Source organism: Pantherophis guttatus, chromosome 4, assembly GCF_059756535.1.
Source record: "Pantherophis guttatus breed Tessera chromosome 4, ASM5975653v1, whole genome shotgun sequence".
NCBI lineage: Eukaryota > Metazoa > Chordata > Lepidosauria > Squamata > Colubridae > Pantherophis > Pantherophis guttatus.
Genome location: NC_142066.1, coordinates 55,598,279 through 55,623,156, shown reverse-complemented (window position 1 = coordinate 55,623,156; position 24,878 = coordinate 55,598,279). Strand labels below are relative to the sequence as shown.

Sequence of the window (24,878 nt, the reverse complement as noted above, 5' to 3'; positions counted from 1 at the left end):
AGCCACTATTAACAAAATCGATGGACAAGACTGTCCAGTTGTAAAACAACTCATTGTGTTTATTCTGGTATGTTTAGTTTTATTTTACTTATCTCCCTGCTTCATCCCACTGCTTGTGAACCCTTTAGGACAAGGACTTCTATCTCTTAATTTTGTAAAATACCATATATGTATGTTAAAAATACACTTTTGAAAAAAATATGTATTTCAGTAGCTACAGTATTCAAAATTTGAGCAAGCCTTTTCAATTTTTTTTTTTTTTTTTTGGTCAATACTTCCTAGGGCTAGGAAAGATCCATTTGAAAGAACTTCTCCCAGGAAGTTCAGGGAAACTAAACATGTACATGTGTTTCTCCATGAATCCTGTCCAATTATCAGTCCATAAAAAGTGAAAAATATTCAGCATGGATTACCAACACAAAGCACAGTGTTCTCCAGAACCACCATTGAGCATAACCCCCATTAGAACAGATTCAGGCTTTTTTTATATCCAGAATTCTTCACAGAATTGCCTATGGGGATTTCTGAACACTGCTAACATTTAAAAGGAGCAAGCTGTAACAAAATCTTTATAATGTGGAATTGACAGATTCCAATAGTAGCGGGAGACTTTTTTTCTATCATGGAAATGGTTATATTCAATAAGATTCTTTTCACATTTGTTCTAATCTTGATAAACTAGAAATCCCAATAATTCATCCTTCCTCACAAGATATATAGGAGCCAGTTTGATCTAGTAGTTAAGGCACCAGACTAGAAAGCGGGAGACTGAGTTCTAGTCCTGCCTTAGCCATGAAAACCACCATGACATGGGGTCAGCTGTTTTAGTTAAATAGGAGGAAGCTCTATTGGATATGTTCGGCACCTTGAGTTATTCATAAATATAATCAAGATGGGATATAAATAAATAATAAATAAAATCTTCAGATATTGCAACCAATAATACATAGCTGACTCCCATAAATGCTGTGAAGAAGCTTGCTTAAGTTGCATAAATTTTGATACTGAATTATGTTCAACATTACTTTTTCTGCAGTTTTAACAAAATAGATAGTCTGGTGCCTTAACCACTAGATCAAGACTTTTAAATTGAGGATTTAAATCTGGGGAAAGGGCTCATTAAAATAGTGTTATTTATGAAAATAGGAAACAATAAAACAGGTGATATAGGAAAACAGGGAAGTTAGGCAAGATTTCCTGAAAAAAAGAGCCAACATTACATTCAGCCCTCTTTCTATTTATACTTCAGCTGTACTTCAAATATAAGCATCAATAGAAGAGAATATTTGTAGCTCAGGTTGAATTATGGGGTTCTTAGTGCTCTCTGAACTTACATTATTTGCTGCAGATGTTTCATTACCAAATTAGGTAACATTTTCAGGCTGAAGATGTTATTTAGTTTGGTAATGAAACGTCTGCTAGAAAACAAACAAGCAGAAAGCAAGGAACCCACAATACAAGGATCTTTTTTCTCCATTAGTTTCTGCATTTATGTTGAAGGAAACATGTACCATATGACACACATAGACTTGATGAGTCTTCAAAAGCAAATGTGAAGCTTACCAGATATAAGCCTATCAATGTACATATCCCTTCTATTATGGTTCGTTCCAGTCAGCAAAATGTTCAAACTGGATTTGGCATTTTTGTCCGCCTATTGAGTTTCCCAAGGATTTGGGATAGGCAGATTGGATATTTGATGGTGTTAGAGGTATTGTCACAGGTCGTAAGCTGTTCCGAGTAAAGCTTTTTTGCAATTCCCCTTCTATTTATATATATATATGCCTATTATAAACATCCTTGATAATTCCTATTTATATAGCTTTAAGTAAGAAGATACATGTTTTAAGGTGGAGTAGTAAAATGTAGATGCAACTGTCATAGTTTAATACATAGCTGATATGAAAAACTGGCACTGATATTAAGACTACAAGGACAGGCTATGATCCTATAGAAAAATTTAATTATTTATAATTATAAATAAATATTTGCATTATAGCTAGATCATTTCTGAAGTACCTCAACATGAAAGGACGGAGATAATAAAAATCTCAAAATGTAAATAAGTCACTTTTAAGTATTACAGGTTGGTGTTAAAGTTTTCTTCTGAAACAAAATATATAAAGACAAAGCATGTAAGTAAAACTATAAAATTCTATAAACTGAATAATTTTCATAGAGGACTTTCCATTTTTTAAAAATAATCCCTGATCCAACTCTGCACTTGGATCATCTCCACAGGCTACACATTTGATAAATTCTAGAGAAGCCATTTACGTTTTCCACAACATTGATAGCATCATCCCTTTAGTCAGGGCTGTAGCCTGCAGGCTGGGTGCGTCACACACTGGCCATGCCGATGTCCCGTTTAGTGAAGGGGCAAAAGTCCCACTACATCATGTGACAAAACCGTGAGTTTGACACCCCTGCCTTTAGCTATTTTCCGCTAAACAATGTTTTGGAATTAATGCTTACTTCTGATATAGTTTCTTCAAATATATTGCACCTTATATGCAATCAACAATTCTTTACAGACTCTATACAAAAGAAGATAGAATGTAAGGATAAATGCTAACCTATGGCTATTTACTGAATTTGTGTAAGATTAGAGGCCCAAAGTGGCAACTTGCAAGTACATGACTGGTGTCGCTGATTAAGACTTTACAGCTCAAAATGCTCACTTTTTAACGTATTCAGATACTCGGTAGGTTCTCTCCAGAAGATTGTCCTATTGTTGACAAGGTACAATAAAATGCTTCGATATTCGGACAACAAGACCCAGCGAGATCCCATGAAGTAGGATGGAGTCAATAATCTGATTGGCTGATTTTAGTAATGAATAATCATAAAGAGAACAATCTTACTAAAGTAACTTGTATTATGGAGATTAACAATTATAGGGACTGAGTCACCATGCCACTGATACTCCCAAGAGCTTAGATTTGTGCCTCTGTAGGCAATGACAACAGACAGGTTCTTTTTGAAAAAGAATATTTTTATTTGTATGCCATCTGAACATCAGATATACCTGGTGTGTGTTAGCGTGAACCATTTGTACATTTTGAAATTCATGGTGCCAAACCCTCCCCCAAGACCAAAAAAACAAAAAAACCCAAACCCTCCTCTCCCCAGAACATTTGAATTGGCTGACACAGAGTGAAACTTTTAAAATGCTAAGTACACAAAAGAAAAAAATAAAGAGAAAAGCAGCATGAAAAAAGGGGTAGATACAGCCAGTTAAGAGATGTCATGCGTATGCAAAAATATTTTGTGGTGTAGGAGAAGCAAGTTTACAAAATAATTATGAGAAAGCAGAGAACGAAAATGGAAGATGAGGGCAATGATGTGGAAGGTTACACTACTCATATGTCAAGCAACACCTTAAATATAACTTCATTATTCAATGACAAAACACCAGGGTGAAGAGTGCCGTCTCTCCTACACAAAACCACCACTCTAAAATTCCTCTAGATTTGAACAGAGACAGTTTTAAGAGGCAAATCATTTATAGCAGTCTCCTTCATTCTAGGATTCCCCCCCACCCCACCCCACCCCCAGGCTCCTCAGACCATGCCAGTTTGGAAATACTGGAGTTGAAATCCAAGATAATTTGTGGGCACCAGGAGTTAGAAGGCTGCTTTACTTTTGCTGCAGGGTTGCCTCTGAAAAGTTTCCCCTCTCCCTGATGAAATGTTTATGGCCAATAACTGTTTTCTGGAAGTAATAGTGAAGCAGGAGGGATCCCTCCTACCATTGCAAAAGACAGGCTGCCAGAAAATTCAATAATTATTATTTGCTCCACCATTATATCTAGTAGTCAGATTAATTTGGGATTGGAGCAACTAGTTGCTTGATCCTTAAGACAGACTATGAGGAAATTCACTGCTGAAATGACAGTATGGTAAACTTTAGGAAATCTGTTCTTCAGTAAATCCCCTTAGGTATCTGGCACAGTAACAGAAGAATGCAGTTTCAGATAGCAGCCACATGGGTAGTGTAATATGCAGCCATGCCCTCACCCTCAAAGGGCAGCTTTATTCTTGATGCTCAGGGAATGGAACAAAGGTTAAAAATACCTCTGGATGACCCAAACCAGCCTTCCGTCAAAACCCATCTACTGTTTTTTAAAGAAATCAACAATTAGGAACAGAAGCTCAATTGTACTTTCAATGGCATATCTTGCAAAATTAAAAGGCAAGTACATTCTAGCCTTTAAAAAAAAAGCATGCAGTACAGAATCAGGAAACCTTGAGTACCACTGTTCAAGAGTGGCTATTTTCTGCCCTTTTACTGTTATGGAAAACTGTATTTTAAGCAGGCCCCATGTGATAAGGCCTTAGAATTGTAGATGGGGCACTTAAGGATGACAGAGGCCTGTAATATTTTTTTACTGATTCTTCAATAAATGTGAAGATTGATGTGGCTTAAGCCACTGTGACTCCTGAATTCTGAACACAAAGTTAATATAGTTCCCAATTTCTAATTTTATCCTTTACAGATGACAAAATTCCTACATAGAACACAATGCTATGGAGAGAATTTGTGGGAAACCAACATGCACTCATGAACATTTGCTACCTGGGCACATGCTTAGATGCAGTAATCAATTTTGATTACCCAGTGCATGTACATCTGTGGACAATCATGTTGGACACAATGCACACAAGAAATAACTTCTATGCAGGAATTTTGTGTGGCTGGGTTCTTGTGATTTAAAAGACATCTTGGCCTATCCCTTTGCCACCTTCAAAAAAATGAAAAGCAAGTTAGTTCATTTTTAAAGGTAGCATACGCCTCACTCCTTTTATTTAGGATGCTGTCACTGCTTCCCTTCCCCCCCACCCCCGAAACATTTTTTTAAAAACATTATTTCCCCATCCCAGTACAAAGTTCAGCAGGTAAAAGGTTACATGGAAACTGGAACACACAATTGTATAGACAAGATGGATCAGATGAGGAAGTCTTAAAACAGCCTTCCGTACCCTGGTGGACTCCAGATATATTGGGACTACAAATCCTAGAATCCCTGGCCATGTTGATTAGGAATTCAAAGACCTGTAGTTCCAACACATCTGGAGGCCACCTAGTTGGGAAAGGCTGTCTTAAACTTTTTGAGTAAGAAGGAGAGCAAAAGGGGCGTGGGGAACCCAAAAAAACCCCACCATCTTCTAAGCCTTTTGTTCCACCCCCCAAAGGTTTCACGCACCAACGCTCCAAACAGCCAACAGTTTTCAACTCTGCAAGGGGAACAAAAAAGATGGAGGCATATCACTCATTAGCACAATCCTTCTGTAAAATCTGTTACAGCTTTAACCATGGGCTGTAAGAACCCCCTCACCTATGTTAGCTTCTTGGCTTTGTTGTATAATGAATCCACTACTTTACTCATATTCTGAATGGTCTCCAGAGCAGCTTCGTATGTTTTGTCTACAGGTGGTTCATCAAAAATAATCAGGACACCTTCCCCTTGGTCAAGAATCCCTAATGAGAGAAACGTTTCAATTAAGATTGTTGGACAACTTATATTTCCAACGCAGAATGTTCCACTTTAATTTTGACAGACTTCAAAGGAGTAGAGCAAGTAGAGTAGCTTGGATTATGTATTTAATAAATAAAAATTATACCCCAACTATATAGATTCCAAATGCACAACTTTTAAAGATAAAGTTAAAAGAAAAACCCTAGAAGTTGTGGGAATTCCTCAATATAATTCAATCTATATTATATTGTTAATGCTTGTTGAAGTACATCATATTTATTCAGAAAGAAATACCATTAAACATTACAAAGGGCAGAAACAAACTCTTTTCTTGAGAATTGACTCACCATGGAATTTTTTGTCCAGGATCATCTGAGAGAGCTTTCTTTCCACATCTGCCTGAAATTGAACCAAGAAACATTCAAGTGAGAGAATGCTCCTTGCTTAGAACAATGCTTTCCCTTTTTCCCTTGAAAAATTATTTTTCCACTTATTACTTATTTTAAAGAAACAGTTGCCAAAATCCTTACAGTTCAACCCATGAATATCTGCTTAGCAACACAGCTTATTTCTACAAGTGTGTGGTTATAGTATTTCAGGCTTACTAGGTTCTTTTTTCTTTTCATTTAATTGAATTTCTTACTAAATCACTTCTGTTGCTGAAGAAAATGTGATTTTTTTTCACAACTGTAACTGACATTGAAACAAAAAAAATGACTGAAAATAGCATTATGGAGGCAACTATATTTAAGTTCTTACCTTTGATAACTTGATAAGGCTAGATATGTGATCAATCTGCAAAAGAAAAAAAGGTGGGGCCACAATGAGGAAGTGCTAATGAGATCGAGTAATTTATCTGTTAATCTGCACACTATTTGCCTCTACCACAGTATTCACACAACTGGTTGTGTGAAATTATCAGCCTTACCAGATAGACCAGGCCAAGAATTTACTCCACAGGAAGGCTAAAACAACTTTTATTAAGAGTGGCTATAATAATAAAGTCTTACACATTTGATCGTACTATACCTCATTGCCTTTTTATATTCTTGTAAATTAGGGAGGTATTTGTCTGACTCTCTTCCACGTATTTTCTGCTTGTTGTAGATTTAATATATGCTTTCTCCTTGCTAATGGATATTACAATGGATCTGTCAAGTTTACCTTCCTTATTCGCTATATAATTTTAACTTTGATGTTAGCTCTTCCAGATTTTTTGATTTACACTTGACAGAAGTTTATCTCCATAATGAAACACAAGGTCATTTTGGTAATTACATTTTTATTAATTTGATAGAAAAAAATATTAAGACTCTCCACCCATATCAGCGTTCTCTAAAAAAAAAAGATCTCCCTATCTTGAAATAATCTTATCAACTGTGTGATCAACTATCCATTTGAAATACTTTGAAGACCTCACTTTTGATAAGATTGAGCAAGTCCAGAGATGGAGAACAAAAAACTAAATCCATGCATTGACCTGATATTCAAAGCTTCTGTTCAAGATTTGGAACAATCTCACACAATTCATTCTACCCTGTAATTCCTTCTGTACTACTCTAGTCCTAAATTGTGTACAGAAAATTTCAAAATGGCCTGGCTTAAACAAAATTATTTTATTTTATTTATGCATATATAGCTTTTCTTCTAAAATACTATGCCATACTATGTTTAGCATGATGACCAAATCAATCAAATAAATATACAATATAAGAAAAGAAACCATGATTGATTTTTTTTCAATACAATAAACCACTATACAGTGCTCTACATTTACAGATCCTTCCCTGTTTTAACCAGGGCTTGTCATTTTGTTTGAGGCCACAATAATAGTTTAGCCCAGTTTGGTTTTGTACTCCATCCAAAAGAAGCAGAAGGAAGGCAAATCAGAATTGGCCAAATAAGACATGATTAGAGACTCTAACTTGTTCAACAAGACAGAGGTTTAAAAGATTTAAAGCAAATCTTGGATTACTTTTATGTGAAAATGCCAATGTTTTAAAATAAGCTTTTCATATAGTTTGATGGGAAGAGAGACATGGGTAGAGCTCTACAGAAACATTTTACCTGCACTCTGGAGAAAGGCTCAATAACCCGGATGAGGTTTTGTTCCAATAAGTTATCGTACAGTTTGCCCAAATGTGTGCTGATGATGGGGTCATCCCTGAGTTCCATTTTATAATCTTTCAGTGCCTGTAGCAGATCAAGTTCAATCATTACTGAATGCAGGAGGCTATTTCACTACCATTCTGACTAGGTTACCTGAAGTTAGGATAATGTTGCAAATCTAATCTGAGTCGGTCACTGGGGCCAGAGGTTTAGCCTTCCAAGCTTTTGGACTTGTGCTGGAGCCCATCTTCAGGGAACTTTTTTCTACTGGAATATATTTTTTTTTCCAGTAGAGAGAAGTTCCCTGAGAATGGGCTCCAGCACGAGTCCAAAAGCTAGGAAGACTAAACCTCTGATCCCGGTCACCGACCCTACAGATCATTCATGGCTAGTTTTAGAATATATGATATGATTAAAAACTAATTCTTTTTAAATTATATATAGGACTGAAATTATTATCTGACTAATGAAAATAACATTCACTAAAAATACACAGACCTATGAGCATCCATTAGGCACTTGGTCTTTTCGTTTCTTGCAGAACCATATGGTATTCCTAGGTAGTGATGCATTTTTGTTCAGATCTGAAGCAAAAATAGTGCCTTGGAGGGAGTGTAGGTATGCTCACCGAATCTGTTGCTGTCTCTTTATGGAGATTCAAGAGGGATAGCAAGCATTCCCACACTTTCTTAAAAGCATCATTTCCACTTTGGATCCAAATAGCTTCTCATACAGAAGTAGCCCTAATCAAACTAAAATTTAATTTTGTAAATAAGCCCTAATTCTGATTGGTTGTGCAAATCAAGATATTCAACACTCTCCCAAGATATACCTATATACAGAGATAGACAATTTTCAAAATTGAAGAAGGAAATATTTGAACATGGTACTTTATTTCCCAGCAACAAAAGTTAACAATTTTCTTTCTGTTCCAACAGTTTTTCTAGCTTGGCTTTGGTTTATCTTCATAATATTTTCACTGTCACATGCTTTGACTTATCATACAATAACAGGATCCAAGTTATTGATTTTTCTGACTTTCAGTGAAGAAAAGTCTGCAACCTAAAATGCATCTTCTGAAGAAATCAGACTTTTGAGTTAAAACAACTGAAAATGTGGCCTTCTAATCAGCCCAGTCCATCTTGTCTAAGACTATTCTCAAATGACTTCAGCAAGTGTATCTTGAAGATCATCTCTGCCTTTTTTTCTTTTCAGTAGAAGTGCCTTTTCTAAGACTAAGAATTAACCTAATCCAAAGATATTCAACCCATTTTCCTTATTATAGCTGCTTACCTTTTTGAAATCATCCAGTGATCGATTCTTACTGGCTTGAGCTACACATTTCAGTGCTTCTGTCTGTAAAACAGTAGAGCCAATGCTTACATTCTTCTGAACCTTTAGATAGTAATATTACTTGTATTGTTCTCATATGAGAAAATTGATTTAGTTGGATAGAATGTAATTCAGGAAGGATACTTGATCAAAATACTAAGACTGCTTTAATTCTTCTACCCTCATTTAACTCACACAGTTGCTAAATCACAGAAGCATTCAGGTATGTTTTCGAAAAACACTATCCAGACAAAATAACTTCAACATGGAAACAGAGATTTAAGCTGTTATAATGAAGTACCTGAAAACATCCAAGTAGTCAATGCAACTCAAATCCATCCATTGGGATCTAAACTCGTTAAAATACAGAAATGCAAACTAGGACTGGAAGTAGGAAACTGGGTCTGGTGAGCCAACAGGACAATCTATTTGCTTGGTGTATTTCTCATTTTATCTACATTATCCTTATTTTATTTAAATCTGCTACTCAGCGTTAACTATCCCTTGAAGATTAGATAGCTGTAATAACCTGAAATACTGAATTTAATCCAGTTTAACCTCTCAAGATAAAAGACAAAATCCCCTCCCCTATGCAATAGAACAAGTCCAGATTTTACCTAAATCATCAAGAAGACAAAATGATTATGCTGGACAAGAAAAATGTAAATAAAGCTGACAAGACAAATCTACTTACTTTATTCACACCTCAAATATATATATGACCATCTGAATTGGGATTTGGAAACAGAATTTAAAAGGCAAGCATTTCTAGAGCTGTCTTCCTCTTATAAACAATGAAACAGGTGATCAGAATGCTTCCTTAGCTTTCATCCTGAAGCAACAATTCATACATCCTCAATGAGGGAGGAGAAAGTTAAACAATCTTCAAAGGAATTGGAACAGACCTTGTTGTCAGATGATGCCGACTGACTGCACAAACAGTAATTTCTATCTTCGAATATTAATCATCTATAAACAAGAATGTGGACTCCTTAAAAAACAGCTTTTGAAACTCTTGGCCAAAATAGTTTAGCAGTTTCCACAGTAGCTTAAAAGACTGCCACTTAGCAATGGACAGCTCATAGCTAGTCATGAAAGGAAACTATTGGGAAATCAAGTTAAGACTAATAATAGCAGTCAAATAAAGCAAGATCATATAGCATCACATCAGACAAAAAAGAAATCTAAACAGACAGTTTTATACAATTCAAATGAATCAAGCTGTTAAAGTTACACTTTAATAGAATTAATAGTGGGTGCTGGCTTACTAGAAAATCTATTACTATATTCTAGCATTTAGCCACTATCTTTCAAAGTGCTGTTTGCTGTTCAAAATATCCAACTGTGACAGGATATCAAATTATTTTGTTGTCATTTAATCAATTACAATTCCTTCCATGTTTTGGGCGCTAAGGGGCATTTTTCAGATATATCAACTATGCATTTTTCAGGATGAAAAAAGGAGTGCATTCAATCCATTACCTTGAGCAGAAATTATCTTGCCCAATGCCAAGGGCAGCATGCCAAATTATAAAAACCATGGCAACCAGTAACCCCAGCATTCTTGTCAAGACAAAGTTGAAATAATTCTCCCAAATTAATGTCAAAAACACATTACAGATGAGGCCTTAAAAAGAGTAATAATTAATTCTTTTGGACCTAACTGTGAGCAAGAAATACTGAGAATACAATGAATTTAAAAGCTAGAAATAATGGGTGCAGCCGCCAAAACACTGACTTGGTATCCTTGAATTTGACAACAATGCAGAAAGCCTTTATAAATCTCAAGAGCCCTACAATTTAACTCCCTCATCAAAGCAGAGAAACACTTCACACTTTAGCAAGTCCAAAGTGGTCTAATTTGCTCTAATCTTGCCAATCTCTACGAGATCTGATCCATCTTGTCTTCTCTGATTCAGACCAGGAAAGGGGACAAAAGGAAACTGATGCATCAACACCAAATACAATCAAGGCCATTGGCCTTCCAGTTCAATTGGCTCAAAGACACTAATCCAACGACATAAGATCATAACCCCATTTTGATGAATCACATCATTAATGCTGCTGACCCATCTTTCTGCATTCAGGTGGCAACACATGCCAACTGACTGGCTCCCAAACCACCCAGGATGCATAAAAAAACATATAATAAAATACTCTGGGAGTAGAACAAATTAGTAGATAACTGTTTTGAACAGGATTAAGAAACTTTTTTTTAACAGGAGTCAGCTAGGATTGGAAAACTTTTCAGAAACAAAAAATAGTAGTTCAGGATTTTTATACCTGTCTGCCTGCATACCGCAATGCAAGCTTCCCACTCACCAATGCCTGCACATCCTCAGGTCTGTAAAAAAGCATAGAAATATTGATTTATTGAGTCCATGAATTCAGGCTACGAAAGCACCTCACCATATAATCATTGCTTTCCAGAAAAATAGCATTCTACTATCGATTTTATATTAATATATTTGAAATGCTTTAAGGGAATGCCAAATATCAAGAAAAAAAAGAAACCAGCTATTTGAATATATTTGACTCCAGACATAAAGAGTAACTTTTGCTTGTAGCCACTGGAAATGCCAGAGTTATACATGGAAATATACATGGAACTACAAACCAGATGTTCTGACATCAAGAACAAAATAACAGCATTGATATAAGGGATTGGACAAAATGTTTCTAGGGCTTCCTTTTTCAAATACTATTCATCATGCAGAAGAAAAACCAAGAGAACCTTTGCTTTCTCTTAGCTGTCAGAAATGAAAAGTAAACAAATTATATTTCAAGAACCTTCAGCTATCTCAATAGTTAACGGAGACTTCCCAGACCAAATCATATTTTGACTAGGAAAGCATGCTATAAGACATTTAATTCTGTTAGATGGCAAGGAGCTCAAATATAGTGGCCTTTTCACTCTTAAGGGTTTGCTTCTATCAAGCAACGCCTATGTTTCTTAGAGCGGAGAAAAGTTACTGAAAAAAGTAATATTTTGCCAGTGATAATGCAATTCCAATATGAAGAAATCTAAATTAGACACAATTCCAAAGAAAGGCAATGCCAAAGAACCTTCAAACTATCGCACCATTGCATTCATTTCACATGCTAGTAAGTTATGCTTAAAATCCTACAAGCTAGGCTCCAGCAATATGTGGATCGAGAACTACCAGAAGTACAGTCAGGATTTCAAAGAGGCAGAGCACTAGAGATCAAATTGCCAATATACGCTGGATCATGGACAAAGCTAGGGAGTTCCAGAAAAACATCTACTTCTGCTTTGTTGACGATGCTAAAGCCTTTGATTGTGTGGATCACAACAAATTGTGGCAAGTTCTTAAAGAGATGTGAGTACCAGACCACCTTATTTCTCTCTTGAGAAACCTATATGCGGGTCAAGAAACAACGGTGAAAACTGGACATGGTCCACTGATTGGTTCAAAATTGGGAAAGGAGTTCGTCAAGGCTGTATACTGTCACCTGCCTATTTAACTTATATGCAGAGCACATCATGAGAAAGGCGGGGCTAGATGAATCAAAAGTTGGAGTTAAGATTGCCGGTAGAAATACCAACAACCTCAGATATGCAGATGATACCATTCTGATGGCAAAAAGTGAAGAGGAACTAAAGAGCCTCTTGATGTGGGTGAAGGAGATGCAAAAGTTGGCTTGAAACTCAACATTAAGAAAACTAAGATCATGGCATCTGGCCCTCTCAATTCCTGGCAAATAGATGGGGAAGAAATGGGAGGTAGTGACAAATTTTATTTTCCTGGGCTCCAAGATCACCACAGATGGGGACTGCAGCCAAGAAATTAAAAGACGCTTGATCCTTGGGAGGAAAGCTATGGCAAATCTAGACAGCATACTAAAAAGCAGAGACATCACCCTGCCAACAAAAATGCGTATAGTCAAGGCTATGGTGTTCTCAGTTGCAATGTATGGCTGTGAAAGTTGGACCATAAGGAAGGCTGAGTGCCAAAGAATTGAGGCCTTTGAATTATGGTGCTGGAGAAGACTCCTGCGAGTCCCTTAGACTGCAAGGCAATCACACTGGTCAGTCTTAGAGGAGATTAACCCTGACTGCTCTTTAGAAGGCCAGATCCTGAAGATGAAACTGAAATACTTTGGCCACCTAATGAGAAGGAAGGACACACTGGAGAAGAGCCTAATGCTGGGAAAGATTGAGGGCAAAAGAAGAACGGGACGACAGATAATGAGGTGGCTGGATGGAGTCACTGAAGTAGTAGGTGTGAGCTTAAATGGGCTCCAGAGGATGGTAGAGGACAGGAAAGCCTGAAGGAATGTTGTCCATGGGGTCACGATGGGTCGGACACAACTTTGAAACTCTACAACAAAATGGGACACAAAGGCAAACATTCTACCCTTCTTTGCTCCCTTTCTTGGCTTTTATTTTTCGCCCCCTTTCCTCCTTCGTGTTCATATCTTTTCAGCCACCATCAGGATTTGAAAATCAATTTATTCATACAAGAGTTTAACAAACTGCAGCCTGTGGTATGATCAGAGCAACTGTCTTCTGTGCAGATGTAAAAAAAGGAAACAAGTACATGTTGCATTCCCTATGTGATGCAATAAAATCACGTACGAGTTTAACATGATCTTGCATAGCAGCATATACTTCAACGCAGTGATGGCTTTGGGGCTGTCAATAGAATCATAACCTTCAAATGCCTCATAGAAGTAAGAATATGCTGTCTTCCAGTCCTTTTCTTCTGCTGCATGGATAATACCTATTAAAGGGGAAATAAAAAAGAGGTCTAAATATAACAGAGGTACCTGGAGAACAAGATAAGGGAAAACACTGTTGCCAAATCCTATTTATTTCTCCAAGCAGAAAATTTTTGAACTTTCTTATCTATCCTGTTGTGGGGTAGGGCAAGAAAAATTAAGTTTATGCATATAGCTAAAATTTTTCTAATCTTCATAAAATTCATTTTCATATATTCATGCAAAATAGTAGCTATAATTTGTTCCAATATTTAAAGTTTCACCAACTTTTCTGATAGCAGACTGAATGAGACTCAAAACAACACCAACTATATTAAGTATCTGCTAAATCACAGAAGTCATGTCAAGGAAATAATCAAGAGATGTTCAAATGTATAATTCAGGATAAAGTTTAGAATTTAGAGCATTATTTAACTATTCAATTCTGTATCTAGTTGCTAATGACTGCATCTAAACACTTATTTAAAAAACCATATCTGATCTTGTAATCACTGAAGAATTGGTCATGTTTCTATTTTGTCTCAATAATTCATATAAAATAAAGCAATTCTTTTCAAAATGCTACAAGAAATCCAGCAATTACAGGCAGTCCTTGGGTTACCACCATTCATTCAGCAACTGTTCAAACTTACAATGGCTTTTAAGGTGGGGATTTATAACATGTTGACCCTCAGAGTTCTAGCCACTAAAATGCTCCCACAGTACTGCCTGAAATTATAACATAGCAGCAAGGCACAATCACATGATCACAATTTCTGATGTTTCCTGTGGCTTCTCACAAGCAAAATCAAAGTAATCAGAAGTCATGGTCACATGAGTTCCTTGCTTAATAATGGTTGCTGTCACTTAGCAATACAATCATACAATATCATGTTACTTAGCAATAGCAATCTCTGTCTAAACTGCCATTGTACCTTGAAGACTAACTGTACCATTCAAAGCAGATATTCTCAGCCTACAATAAACTTTGTAAACGATCTATTCATACTTCATTCAATAATCTTTGGAACATACAGTACATACTATAATTTTCCCTAGACAGACTGCTTTAGTGTGATTCTGTCTTATAAACGTTTTTGCAATATTGTTATTAGATTTTTATCCTGTTTTTATATATGCCATATTTTTTGGACTATAAGACGCACTCTCCCCCCACCAAAAAAGAGTGGATGGAAATATTAGTGCGTCTTATAAAGCGAATGTTGCCAAAGCCCCACCCACCTGCCAGCCCCAACCCTTCGGTCTCCACCTCCTAAGCAATTTGCCTCCTTGCAGCAAACATCAAACAGCCTGGTCAGCCTGATTTAGTACGAGCAGCTGATTGGCCGTTGGATCTGCCTCTTGGAATACCACCAATCAGCTGTTCCAGGCTGCATAGATCGCGGCTGCACACAGACACTGCCACCTATCGCCCCCTCCGTGCGCCCCATTTTTGGCCTCCGTGCACCCAGTTTTCAGTCCGTTCCAAGCAGCGAGGATAGGCGATCCCTGCCGCCTGGAACAGGCCGAAAATGGGACATGTGGAGGCCGAAAACCAGGCGCACGGAGGCCAAAAATGGAGTGCACAGAGGCGGTGATAGGTGGCAGCGGCGATGGGCGGTGTCGATGATCCCCGCAGCCTGAAACAGCTGATTGGTGGTATTCCGGGAGGCAGATCCAACCGCTAATCAGCTGCTTGTGCTAAATCAGGCTGTGCTGAAGCTGACCAGGCTGTTTGCTGCAAGGAGGCAAATTGCTGGGAGGCAAGAGGCAGATTTTTTTTCCCCTCCCCAAAAGCTAAGTGCGTCTTATAGTCGGAGTATCTTATAAAAAATACGGTAACTCAAGGGCGTGAACATGCCTAATAGGTGGGTAAAACACTGAGGGAGAGTGACTGGCTCAAAGTTATCCAGTCAACTTTCATGCTTAGAAAACTCCCTGCCTCCTGGTTTCTAGGCCAGTACCTTAACAACTACACTAAACTGGCTCTCTTTCTCTTTTTTCTATGACCTAGTTTGTTCTGCATGACATTATAAGCCAATCTTTCTCTCATTTTGTGCTCTGGTTGTTATAAGAATGCAAGAATTCTTATGGTCCTGGGCAGCTAGCAAGGTGGCTGAGGATATATTGCAAATTAAAATAATCCAAGCACTCAAGACTTGAAAATGCTGGCTTTTATTTCTCAGATTGTGCAAATAGTGATGACCCAAGATCAAGGCATTCATAATACAAAAAAGCACAAGATCTTACCTGATTGCATATCCAGTGCTGCCTGCAACTTGGGTGGACAATAGATTGCATTGGCTGTGGTTCGAGCAGAGGTTAATGCTGCTCTGGCTTTTGGCAGGTTGCTCAAAGCATGGTAAGTTTTGCTCTCTAATAGCTGCACTTCCACCAACAAGGCCTTGTCATCCATCTTCTTTAACTCCCGCAAAAGCTGTGAGCCTGATAAAAACAATGTGGATGGTGGCATTTACACCATATTAAAGGCCTTCCTCTGAATCCTTTAATTTGATCAGAAAAAGAAAAGTCTAAAACATTAGTCTGATCAAAATATAGGAAGAGTGAAAACAGCACATACCAAACTAATACACTACATACAAAAACCAACATTTCTCTTTTTCAATATCAGTATGATATCCCCAAAGCTTCCAAAAACATTATGCTGCCTAATGGTATTAGCCATTAATAAGGTATTTTATTATTCTTGACAACATGCAGAACCCAGCAGTTGCCAGTTGCTTAACTAAGTCACTATGAATTTATTCATAAACTGAAACTAAAAAATTAAGAACATAGATTTTGTTTCAAACCTACAACAAACACATTGGATTCTGGACATTTTACCAAACCATCTTGGATTGGCTGTAGTTCAGCAGAAAAAGAAAAGAAAAGAGGAATGCTTCTGGGTTATGATATTCTATGGGAGTGATTTTATGGGATAAGTAGGCAAGGCCTGGTGCAGATCACCTTTTTTCTTCCCTTAGCAATTTCCAATGCAAGGTATCCCTCTCTTGCTCATCCCCAATTTTTCTAGGATTTTCCCTTCTCCCCATAGCCTCTACCAACCTCAATGGCCTTGATTTTTACCCTCTCTTCTTTCTTGCATCCTATATGAAAACACTTCAGCTTGTAACAAATGTTTCAAACTGTTTCCAGATCAAAAACAATGCTAATTCATTCCATATTGAGGCTAAACATGTTCTCAGTTCATGCAGAAATCATCTCAAACTAGCTGTTCCATGCATTCACCATTGTATACATTCCTAGAATAACAATAATAAGTCATTGGGGTCACTCTGGGGATGATTACAGAAGTCAACTTACCTAGCTGCAATGCTTCTTGATACCTTTTTGTATCAAAATACAAAGAAACCAGCCTTGCCTAAAGAGAGAAAAGTAAAGAATTATTGTGAAAACTTATGATGATTAGATACTGATCTAAGAGCCAAAATGGGTAAAATATGAACCTGACAAGACTCTTGGGAAAATGTTTCAGGAATGGCAAGAAAACACAGGAAAAAAACCTATATTATAAAGCACAACCACAGTAATACGAAAGAAATCAGTAGGAGTAATGCTTTTGAAATGACAAGGATAGAATACGGTGAACTGCATGTGTTAACACTTGCAGGTAGGAACACCTTTTTATTAATACATTTACATAAATAAAATCTTACGTCAACCATATCTGAGAAAGCTCTTTAAGCAGCAAAATACATTTGCATTAATAAGCTGCAGGAAAAATTGCCTGTAATAACATGTGAATCAGTTTGGAAGTTTATCATGCTCCAAACTACTACTTGAGAATATGCCGTCAAGAACCTAAAGAAAAAAGTAATGGCAAATGTTTTGAATATAATATATTGACATATAGGATGTCAGGTTCCATATCCAAATAGCAAAGGAAAGAATATTGTGCATCACTACATTAACTACAATGGGCATATGTTACATCCTACCTCCAGAGCTTGGCGCAGGAATGTCCTCTTCTCCGATTTGGCCCATTCAATGCATTCAAGACATAGGTCAACCTAAAAGAAAAACTACATTTATTCCATTATTTTTCTACTATTTGCACCATCACTGCTATCATGATATCATTTTTTACATAAACTGTCTCTGAACATTTGCAGAGATGTGCCTGAATTTCAACTGTCTCACCTCTTGCCCTGTTGCAGCTTCCATATCTAGGAATAGATCTAGCAGGGACCGAACCAGACGGGCTGCCTTTGCCTTGCTAATGGAGTTCAAGAAAGGACGCACGTACTTCAGAAGTCCTCCAAGCTCTATATTAACAATAAAATAATCAAGTAGCAATATAGCTCAGGATCCAAAATTGTATCTGAATGCATTATAAAAGGTTATGTTCATATTCTAGAAAAAGGTGACCATACATAAATTTTAGCAGTCAGTTATCTGTCTCAGATAACTGACTGCTAGATATTTAAACTACTTCTGATTTCCATTACAGTTTTGCTATAGGGGTCTTTCTCCATGTGTAATTGAAATGTTACTTTGCCTAATTATTATTTGCACCTAGGCAGAGTTTTTAGTTTATGGCTTTATGAAATGTGTGAAACCAGCCATGGTTAAATCATAATTTAACAGAGAGAAATGGTGATGAGAAGGAAAGAATGTTTAAACTGTCTGATGTTTTGATGAAAACCAAGTTGAAATCCTATTCTAGCATTTATGCTAATTTTAGAAAAACTGCTAGTAATGTGACCATTAAATTGCTTTAAACATAGGATTCACCTTCTGCTTGTCCTGTCTTGGCCAAGAGACTCCCGAGTTCCAGAATGCTCTGTTCTTTGACTTGAACCGCTTCTTCATCATTCTCTTGAACATCACGTTTCACTGGGAAAATAAAAGGTTTTGATGAAAGAAGAGGTATATGTCAAATCAAAGAGAGTTTACAAGTCTCCCAAACTTTCATTTTAAATTTGCTTCTTATAAGCCAAAAACATATGCTTGACAAATTGTTCAGAGTCTTGGAAAGGAGCAGAAAGTTTTGCATGATGAAGCAGCTCAAAGCATGGAATATTTATACAAGGGCTTGATGTTACCTCATTTGGTGTTAATATTTGAATCAGCATAAATATGGCTATAACTATGAAATGAATCCCCCACACTCTTGAATGTGTTACTAGATATTGAAAATAAGACAATGCATACAAAGATAATCAACATGAAAAACAGATGTCACCAATGCTAATATGTTTGCATGAACAAATAGACACAAAACCACTATTATTTAAAGAAGCCAATACAGTAAGTTTGTTTCTTAGAGTACCTGCACAGTGCAACATCCAATATTTAAGGCATGAAGGAAATACAAACTTCTTGCTTGAAAGATCATCCAACTCTCTTTAGCAATACTGAGAGTGAATGTCATATACTGAAACAAAAAAACATATCTCTCCACTATAATATACTATTGCTTATGAAGGTTCATTAGCAGAATTAGTCATTCCATTCTAGTTTATCTTCTTTTCATCCTAGGACAGGGGCCTGCAACCTTAAACCACTTGAAGAACCATTTGGACCCATTTCTCACAAAAAAACACAGGGAGCCACAAAACCTGTCACATGACACACATCCAGCCACGCCTACCCAGGATTTGTGGCTCTCGGTGTTTTCTGTGGGAAATGTGTGTGTGTCTCTCTCTCCTCCCTTCCTCTCATTTCTGCTTTTCTCTTTTTCCTCTCCCTTTCTTTCCCTTCCTTCCTTCCTTCCTTCCTTCCTTCCTTCCTTCCTTCCTTCCTTCCTTTCTTTCTCTCCTTCTCCTCTCATTTGTTTCCTTCTTTTCCCTCTCTCCCATGCTCTCCCTCCAGCTGTCTCATTTCCCTCTCATTTGTTTCTCTTTTTCCTCTTTCTCTCCATCATTTCTCTCATCTCTCTCTCATTTGCTTTTCTTTTTCCTCTCCCTTTCTTTCTCTTACCCTTCTCTCATTTGTTTCTCTCTTTTCCCTCTCTCTCTTGTTCTCCAGCTCTCATTTCTCTCTTCCTCTTCCCTCGTTTCTCTTTTTCTTGTCTCTCATTTCTCTCTCTCATTTCTCTCTCTCATTTGTTTCCCTTTTCCCTCTCTCATTCTCTCCCTCCAGTTCTCTCTCATTTCTCTTCCTCTCACCCCTTCACTCTCTCATTCTCTCTCTCCATCATTTTCTCATTTCTTTCTCTTTCTCTCCCCTTCTCTCTCTCTCATGCGCACATACGCACAAGTGGGATACCGTCCTGGGCCGGGATCACGGCGGTGGCGACTCCTCCTCCCACTGCAGCCACTGTACGCTCAGATGTGTAGCCAGCCACACATGTGCAGGAGAGCCAGAGCTCTTCTCTCCCTGCATCCAGCGGCAGCAACTGCTCCTCCCTGTTCCCCTCCTTCATGAGGTGACACGAAAGGAACCGCAGCTGGTGGTGAGCTGCCCGCAAAGGAATAGCAAAAAGCAGCCAACTGCGGGCAGTGCAGAGGAAACGCTAGGGGGGGCTTCAGTCACGTGGCTCTGAGGACAGACTTGCGCCTTCTCAGGGTGGAGAGCAGGTCACGAGACTGGGTCAGCAGGGAGCCACAGGAGATTGGTCAAAGAGCCACATGCGGCTCTGGAGCCACGGGTTGCCAACATTTGTCCTAGGACAACTCGCAATGGAAAGACTGCAATACTGACACCTATGATGGATTGCACTTAAAATTATGGCACTATAGAAAAAAAACAAATGCTGTGTTACTTAAACTTACTGACAACTGGAGCTGTCCTCAGGACACAATATTTCCCAATAGCAAAAATACAGCCAAATTAATACCAATTTTTGAGCCATTTTTTTTAATAGAAATATCAGAATCTCGTAAAATTTATTTTGTCCTAGGTTAAATATTGTCAAGCATAGTGAAAATGCATATGAACCAATTCCCTAAATCAGTCTTCTCTTTATAAGTTCCAGTAATTTACTACCAGGATTCACTAAGCACCACAAGGCCAGGGAACGTTTGATGGACAACAAAAGTAGTAGCAGTTTGTCCTCTCTGGTGTCATCATCTCCCTCATTTCTTCTCTGCTGGCAAGCTCACAAAATTAAAAAACCTCTACAGCAGGTGTCCTTACTCAAATTTATTTTGTCTGAGAGAGGAAGTTATGCTGTCTGTGTTACCAAGAAACATGTTCTACAGAAAATCAACTTTAATGTGAAATAAAATGTATGGAGCAGTGGTTGTCTCAACCTTTTCTTCACCACAGACCCTCTTTAAATACCTTTTATAGCTACAGACCATGGGCACAGACCCCCACCCAAGACTTAACTCAAGTTTTAAATCATAACATTTCTTCAAGCCGTCACAGACCCCCTGTGATAACATTGTGGCCTCCCAGTGGTCCACAGGTTGAAGATCACTGGAATACAGCATTCAGATAGACGTGTAAGAGGATCTGCACTGAAGAAAGAAGGGTGACTCTCATACATAACCTTTCTTACAGCAAATTTGATTTTCTCTTACTATCGGATTTGGAAAACCTACCCTTTCTGAAACAGAATGGGATAACTTGCCACGGCCAACTCATTGCGGCTAACTCACTACAGCCAACTCACCATGGCCACCTTGCTGCAGGACAACTCGCCATGGCAAACACACAGTAGGACAACTCATTGCGGAACAATTTAACAATTCTATTTAATTATTTAAAATAAATAAAAAAATATTTTAATTTTTGCCATTCACATTTCATTCTTTAATATTAATGTAACTCTTGTCCTGCAGTGAGTTGTGCTGCAGCATGTTGTCCATGGTGAATTGTCACAGACCTTTCTGGAATGTGTTTAAAATTATATAATTAATTCAACGGAATTCTTTTTACATAACAACATTACAAAGACAATCCTTCTAAAATCAGAATCAAATCTTATATAATTTAGTAATTAACCACTCTCACAAAGCCATTAAGGGACAGAAGGATAGCAGCTACTTGTTTAATAACAACAGCTGATACTTCCACATCATATACAGGTAGTCCTCGACTTACAACAGTTCATTTAATGACCAAAGTTACAATGGCACAGAAAAAAGGGACTTATGATCATTTTTCACACCTTAAGACTGTTGTAGCATCCCCCATCATCACATGATTTACATTTGGAGTTTTGACAACTGACTCATATTTATGACCGTGACAGTATCCCAGGGTCATGTGATCCCCATTTGCGACCTTCTGACAATGGGGAAACCAGATTCACTTAACAACCTTCTTACTAATTTAACAACTGCAGTAATTCTCTTAATGTGGCAAAAGAAGTCGTAAAATGGGGCAATATTCACTTAAATTTCCCACTCAACAACAAAAATTTTGGGCTCCATCATAGTCATAAGTTGAGGACTACCTGGAACATGACAAGCTGTAACCAGAAATAACTTTACAGGGAAAAGTCAGGAACATTTAAAATATGCTACATCAATAGCTTTATTCATGCTGCTTTGCCATTTTTTCTATATCCAATTTAGCCCTTTTTAGATCCACCATTCTTACTCTTCACATTATCCTTCTTAATGCCATCTCTGGACCATATAGCATTCTCCTTAAAAAGTCACCTCTGTTTCACTTAGAGCATGTTTCCTCTTTTCCTTTCTGTAGCAGGACAATCCTATCAAGCAAACTATTACCTAACCCAAAAAAAAAAAAAAAAAGCCAACTAAAAATGAATCAATAAAACTTACTAATAAAGTGTCTTGACTTTCTACAACCAACAAGTGAAATTTTTCACAGCGTGTAAAATGTATTATCATGGACTCCACCTGCCTGTCAAAACAGTGATATGAATATTGAATGATGAGCATATTAAACCACTAATAAAGCAAGTGCAATGTAGTCCCTTAGTATTTAACTGTGACCAAAAATCCACTTTCCACTCACATCAGAAAATCAACCTACATTTCAGAAGCTCATACACATTTCTTTTCCAAATCGCTTGTATATTGTCGCCCACTCATTCATTACCTTTACCTCCAGAGAAAATGCCCTTGGAAGGGAGAGCCGAAAAAGTGACACGGGGTGATGCAGGCCAGAACTGCCCGCTTAGGAAGTTACAAAGTAACCTGACTGGTCCAGGGCTACAAAGTGGGTGAAAAGCGGCATCGGAACCCATCCCTAGCGGGCAAATCAGCCCTGTTTACCTTCTAATCTTTAAGTCGCCTCTTCTGAATAAAAGCCAAGGGGGAAGGTCAGAGAAGCCCGCCTGGTGATCTGAGGCCGCCTGTCAGCCCCGACCCCTCGCCTCAGCTCAGTCCCCACGCCTTTCCCGTCTCCCAATCCCCCCCCCTTGCTTTCTCCGTTTTCCACGAAGCGATGCTGAATATGGAGGCCTTCCCCACTAAGCCTTCCCCTTTCCAAATTCCACCTTCTCAGGAGCTCCCGCTTTCCTTCGGAGTTCCACACACAGTGAGTCAGCAGCGGTTCCAGCCTAACCCGTCCAGGCCCATCATCAATCTCTTTCCACCATCGGCAGCCAGATTTAACCTGCCGGTTTTCCCCTTTCCGGCCGGCCCAACTCACCTATGGAGTGTAGAATGCCGATGGAGGCCTCGCGATCGGTGCTCAGTAAAGACTGGGCGCGCTGGAACTCCAAGCCCGCCGCAGCCGCCATCTTAAAAGCCAAACTCGCTCACTCACGCCGGCCGGAATCACAGGGCCCTATTTCCACCGGAAACTGCTTGCCTCACTTCCTCCCCTTCGACTTTGCTGCGTCAAGCTGTTATGATATAACTCTATGATTACCCACCAAGAAGCGGTGTTGGCTGGGAGATGTAGTGTTTTATGAACATCGTAGGAATAAAGCGGGTTAGTTCTTGCTGCTAGGAAACCAGCGAAGCGAGGCAGGAGGTTTTAAGCTGTCTACGCTCTTCGCTAACTCAACATCATAAAACGTACGCAGAATACGTCCTTTGTTAGGTACACACAAACACACCTGCAATTGACTGAAATTGATTTAGATGTTTGCTCATTCTATAACGGTTATCACCAGTCTGGTGGACTGTTTCTAAAGGTTTCTTCAGAATCCCTTATAAATTCAGAATAGACACCACTATTTTAAGTCAAAATCAAGTGATTTAGCCCCAGTCCAACTTTTTTTGGGGGGCGGGGGAGTTTTAATGGAAAACCATTTATTTTGAATGAAACATAAATGTTTGAAATTCAATAGAATGGACCTATGATGCTAGACCACAGAATTTAAGCTACTAAAAATTACATGAAACGTAATTAATGGTCTTAAATCTGGAGAGAATCAGGAGGCAAATCAAATTCAAGTTGCTGTGAAAGAAAGGTGTATATGCATATTTCTTTTATGGCAGCTTGAATTTTTACTTACTGCTTCTGTGCTCATTGATAGCACTTGCTACCCAAAGCTTAGATCAGGGGTGTCAAACTCGGTCTGGATGTGCTGGCCATGCCCACCCCCGGTTTAGCAAAGGGGGAAAAAGTTGTGATATGTCATACGACGATATATCGTCATGAGTTTGACATCTGGCTTAGATTATCTGAGATTTGTTACAGACTTCCAAAGTAGATTGGCATTATCTATATTACATGTAGTCCTTCACTTACAACAATTCATTTAGTGACCATTCAAAGTTACAACAGCTCTGAAAAAATGATTTACGACTGTTTTTCACACGTTTGCAGCATCTCCATGGTCACACAATCAAAATTCAGATGTTTGGCAATCAACTCATATTTATGATGGTTGAGGAGTCCTGGGGTCATGTGATTATTTTTTGTGAATTTCTGACGAACAAACTCAATGGAGAAGCCAGATTCCCTTAACAACTGTGTTACTAACTTAACAACTGTGGCAAGAAAGGTTGTAAAATGAAGTAAAATTCACTTAACTGCCTTGCTTAATCACAGAAATTTGGGGCTCAACTGTGGTTTTAAGTTGAGGACTTACCTTAAGGACTTAACTCAGGTATAGGAGAGGATCTAAAGTAATAATTTCATAGCAATAAGGAATAATTAAATAGTGATTTTCTGGTTTTTGCTTAGCTCTTGCACTTACCATAATTGTCTAGTGCAGGTAGTCCTTGACATAACCATTGGTATAGCAACTGTTCAAAGTTACAATGGCACGAAAAAAAGTGACTTATGGCAGGTTTTCAAACTTACAATTGTTGCAGCATCCCCACGGTCACATGACCAAAATACTCAGCAAAGTCAATGAGGAAGTCAGATTCACTTAACAACCGTGTAACTA

The 24,878-nt window shown here is 38.1% G+C and overlaps 1 protein-coding gene across 1 annotated transcript; it reads right to left on the bottom strand.

Moving 5' to 3' along the window:
* Positions 1 to 2,977: 2,977 nt before the first annotated feature.
* On the bottom strand, positions 2,978 to 23,342 carry PSMD11 (proteasome 26S subunit, non-ATPase 11). Its single transcript, XM_034415994.3, has 14 exons — positions 23,183 to 23,342; positions 18,401 to 18,502; positions 17,807 to 17,931; positions 17,605 to 17,676; positions 16,970 to 17,027; positions 15,893 to 16,087; positions 13,521 to 13,665; positions 11,204 to 11,264; positions 8,882 to 8,944; positions 7,547 to 7,672; positions 6,239 to 6,274; positions 5,827 to 5,878; positions 5,339 to 5,481; positions 2,978 to 5,237 (listed from the first exon to the last, which is right to left on the bottom strand). Exons 1-13 carry the CDS (start codon positions 23,271 to 23,273, stop codon positions 5,339 to 5,341), a joined length of 1,269 nt encoding a protein of 422 aa, XP_034271885.1. The 5' UTR covers positions 23,274 to 23,342; the 3' UTR covers positions 2,978 to 5,237.
* Between the last annotated feature and the right edge of the window lie 1,536 nt (positions 23,343 to 24,878).

Excerpts from the sequence above, each read along its gene's own strand:
- PSMD11 (XM_034415994.3), bottom strand. The coding sequence starts at position 23,273 with ATGGCGGCTGCGGCGGGCTTGGAGTTCCAGCGCGCCCAGTCTTTACTG. Across the intron at positions 8,945-11,203 it reads TGCGGTATGCAGGCAGACAG|ACAGAAGCACTGAAATGTGT; the intron begins GTATAAAAATCC and ends ACTGTTTTACAG. Across the intron at positions 7,673-8,881 it reads CACTGGATGATTTCAAAAAG|GCACTGAAAGATTATAAAAT; the intron begins GTAAGCAGCTAT and ends GATCTGCTACAG.